The 3,405-nt window shown below is 38.6% G+C and overlaps 2 protein-coding genes across 4 annotated transcripts in view; one reads left to right on the top strand and one right to left on the bottom strand.

Annotated features, from left to right (window-relative positions):
- Positions 1-676, bottom strand: part of LOC116394883 (cell wall protein DAN4-like) — a 9,761-nt gene extending 9,085 nt beyond the window's left edge. Inside the window, exon 1 of the mRNA XM_031868249.1 lies at positions 368-676. Within this exon, the coding sequence (XP_031724109.1) occupies positions 368-431 (64 nt within the window). The 5' untranslated portion in view covers positions 432-676. The remainder of the gene's footprint in view (positions 1-367) is intronic.
- A 799-nt stretch (positions 677-1,475) lies between these two features.
- Positions 1,476-3,405, top strand: part of LOC116394899 (importin-13-like) — a 20,517-nt gene continuing 18,587 nt past the window's right edge. Inside the window, exons 1-2 of one of the 3 annotated variants that reach the window (XM_031868281.1) lie at positions 1,476-1,655; positions 2,684-2,776. In XM_031868281.1, the coding sequence (XP_031724141.1) occupies positions 2,702-2,776 (75 nt within the window). In that variant the 5' untranslated portion in view covers positions 1,476-1,655; positions 2,684-2,701. Of the gene's footprint in view, positions 1,656-2,175; positions 2,366-2,683; positions 2,777-3,405 lie in introns of those variants that run through there. The other 2 variants (XM_031868280.1, XM_031868279.1) reach the window with 2 other exon arrangements.

Genomic DNA, 3,405 nt, shown 5'->3' with positions numbered 1-3,405 from the left:
GGTGATGCGACAGATAAAGCATGAGGCTGTTAAAACAAATAAGACAGGAATACTAAATGTAAATCAAGCTGTGATTTTAAACAAAGTGATCAGGCCATGAAACAGAAACACAGTGACTGGAGGTTTGTCTGCCTCTTGATCTCAAGGAGGGTTGAAAGAAGGAAAAAGTTCACTCTTTTCTTTAAGTTGTAACAAGTCAGTTTACATATCACCCCAAAAACACCACAGGTGACTGGAGGCAGGTGAGATTGGTGTGTGTGTGTGTGGTACAGTAAACCGTTATGACTATTTCTAGTACAAATTAATCCAGAAACCGAAAGTCAAGAGATGAAGTAAGCAAATACAAATAAATAGAAATACTACCTACCGCTGGATCCACAGTGAACGAGCAGCAGCGCACAAAGAGCAATCCACACTTTGGTCTCCATCATCTCTGTCCTCCGGCTACACGCTGAGGAAATTATTTAGAACAAATCTCTCGTCGTCTTTCTCTCTCTCTCTCTCTCTCTCTCTCTCTCTCTCTCTCTCTCTCTCTCTCTCTCTCTCTCTTGTTCACCGTCCTATCCCAGACTTTGAGAGATTAGTTTAGAATTCCCAGGCAGCTGTAGGTTTTTACTGTACAATCCACTGCAGACTGCAGCTCTGCCAGTGTGTGCGTGGCTGGAGGGACAGAAGGAGGAGTGTGTGCGTCTCTCTCTCTCTCTCTCTCTCTCTCTCTCTCTCTCTCTCTCTGCCACGTGTTCCCTCTTCAAAATAGTCAGCGGGTCTGACTCTGCCATGACGCTTTTTCAGTAGAAAGACTGACACCTACCCGCACGGTGGATAAGGTCATGCATATCAAAACACACTGTAGGCTTATTGTAGGGTCTATTAACACAAACACAAACTGTCACAACTATGTATATTTATGAATATGTATATATTTGTATGTGTATATCACTATTATTCTTGACGTTTGTATTGCTTTAAGAACTTTTTATTGTATTTGTCCTTGCTGTCCTTGCTGGTGTTTTGTGTCTTTAGTTTATGTTAGTAAATCATTTAGAATTAAAATGAGAAGAAAGTAGTAAATAAATCCAAATAAAAGTATTATTCTCTCGAGTATTTGACTTGATCCGGAAGCTTAAACCATCTCATCCTCACTTTTATTGTTTGCATGACTGGCGTTTTACTGTAATGTGATGTCTTCATTTGACCACGTGAGGGCGCTGATGCTCTATTGCTGATTTTCACATTGAGGAAAACAATTGTATTGTCATTTTTATATAGATTGAATAGATGGGAAAACGTGTGAACATATAGCCTTCATGTATTCCCCATATATTTGCTCTATAGTTGAATAGGAATTCACTGAACTCCTCCTGCTTCATGTGGGTTTACAGGTCAACCAGCAACAGTGAACACAACAGGTCTATTACACAGGAGGTGACTGACGCACATGTTAAATATAAACCGGTGTGTTGCTGCTGCTGCTGCTGAACACATCTGGTCGTTTGAGTGTCACTCTGTCACTTGTCTTTAGTAAACTTGGTCTTTAACTTTGTCACTGATGTGTCTTCTGTGACCTGTTATTTAGCTACTGAACATCTGATTATCCGACAGAAACTCAAAATACAGTGTCTGCCTGAAGATCGCCATTGAATCCTTCCATAAGGGTGAGCCATTCACATTCGAACAGACTATATTATTTCTGTTTTTTGCATGCACGCTAGATATTTTAAGGTAATAAACAACATTTATTTTCTGCAAAAAAAAAATGTGTGCGAGGAGCAAATGCCGCATTCAAATGTAGTAAATAAACACGAAACTGCTGAAGAGTGTTTAGCCTGAAAATTAGACGAAACGAAACTGAAACACAAGATAGGAGCTGTTTATCTTAAATAACCGAATATTTACAAACACCAATAATGCGTAACTGAAAAAAGAAAATCGCAATTGGATTTTTCGTGTTATATGTTATTTATTTAAATATTAAAAATATTAAAAAATATATTGTAATAATATGATAATAATATTTCATAATATACATATATTATATAGAAATATTATTATATTATTATATACAATTATTATAATAATAATATTACAATATAATTATATAAAGAATAGGATTATATACATGTTATTGGGCGGTCCTTGACCTGTGATTGCGAGATTTGCCACAGCGCCTGAATGTAGCAGAAAAACGCCTCTTGGTGACGTAGCAGCGGCAGGACAGCGTCGCGGAGCTGTGCCCTGCATCGTCTCATAAACCGTCGCAGGACAGAAAGGTGTGGAAAATACGGGTCTTCTAGACAAGCCTAGCAGCCTAGCAGCAAAACACGGACACGGCGTTGTTTTGAAAATGCTGTCACACTCTGAACATGTTAGTATATCCGTCTCGCTTGGCTTCTTTTGGCGCTTAGAGAAGCGTCACGTTACGTTAACGTGTTAGCTTTGGACGTTAGCATAGCGGAGCTAGCCGTTGCTATAGTGTTTGGTAGCATCAGCGAGCTAACGTTAGCTTTGCCGGGGTTAGCTTCTCTTGTGGTATAAAATTCATGATGTCGTCGAGTTAGCTTAACTGCTATTGTGGAGATGTATTTTTTTTTGGGAAATGGCACTCTATGGATACAGGGGAAGTTTAAGAGTGGTTGTCGGCTCCTGAATGTTGTTGTTGCTCCTTCTTTTGATCGTTTGACAGCTCCGGATCAGCGGAGATATGATGGAGACGCCGGGGAGGATAGCGGCGACACCAGACGACACGGCTGACTTCACGGTGGAAAACGTAGAAAAGGTGAGTCCTTGTCCACTGGGTCATTGTTATCTCACACACAGCACCACGGGGGCGTTTGTGGACTAAAGAAGTGTTCTTCTTTCTAAAGAAACAGAACCAGCCGGATGAGGGAGAGCTGAGGAGCAATACATAATAATATTGATCTTAATTTGTCTGGAGAAATCTAGCTCAAAACTATAACACGTTACTCTGTTGTTCGGTTAAATCTTTGCACTACTGTTTAGTTACTTAATTTAATATTATTCTATTTCATTGTGTATATTGTGCATTTTTATAGGTAATAATTTTACTGTTATTCTTATTGTACATATTGTGCATTTGCTATTTAATATTTTTACTCTGATATTTTATTTACCTGTACCATAATTGCTGCTGTAGTGAAAAAATGTCCCCTTTGTGGGATTAATTATCTATCTATCTATCTATCTTTACCTTTTTTAAATTAGTCTTTAATTAAATGGCTAATGTTTATAAAGAATGATCATATGAGCATCATAATAACAAGTTTGTAGCCTGCCAATTCTTTGCCATCTCTTGTTATTGTAAAATGCTTGTCTGGGTCTTGTTTTTCCTCTGTTGGATTGTGTGTGTGTGTGTGTGTGTGTGTGTGTGTGTGTGTGTGTGTGTGT

This window comes from Anarrhichthys ocellatus, unplaced genomic scaffold (genome assembly GCF_004355925.1).
Source record: "Anarrhichthys ocellatus isolate YVR2014 unplaced genomic scaffold, GSC_Weel_1.0 scaffold42, whole genome shotgun sequence".
NCBI lineage: Eukaryota > Metazoa > Chordata > Actinopteri > Perciformes > Anarhichadidae > Anarrhichthys > Anarrhichthys ocellatus.
This window is presented reverse-complemented; position numbering and strand designations above follow the sequence as displayed.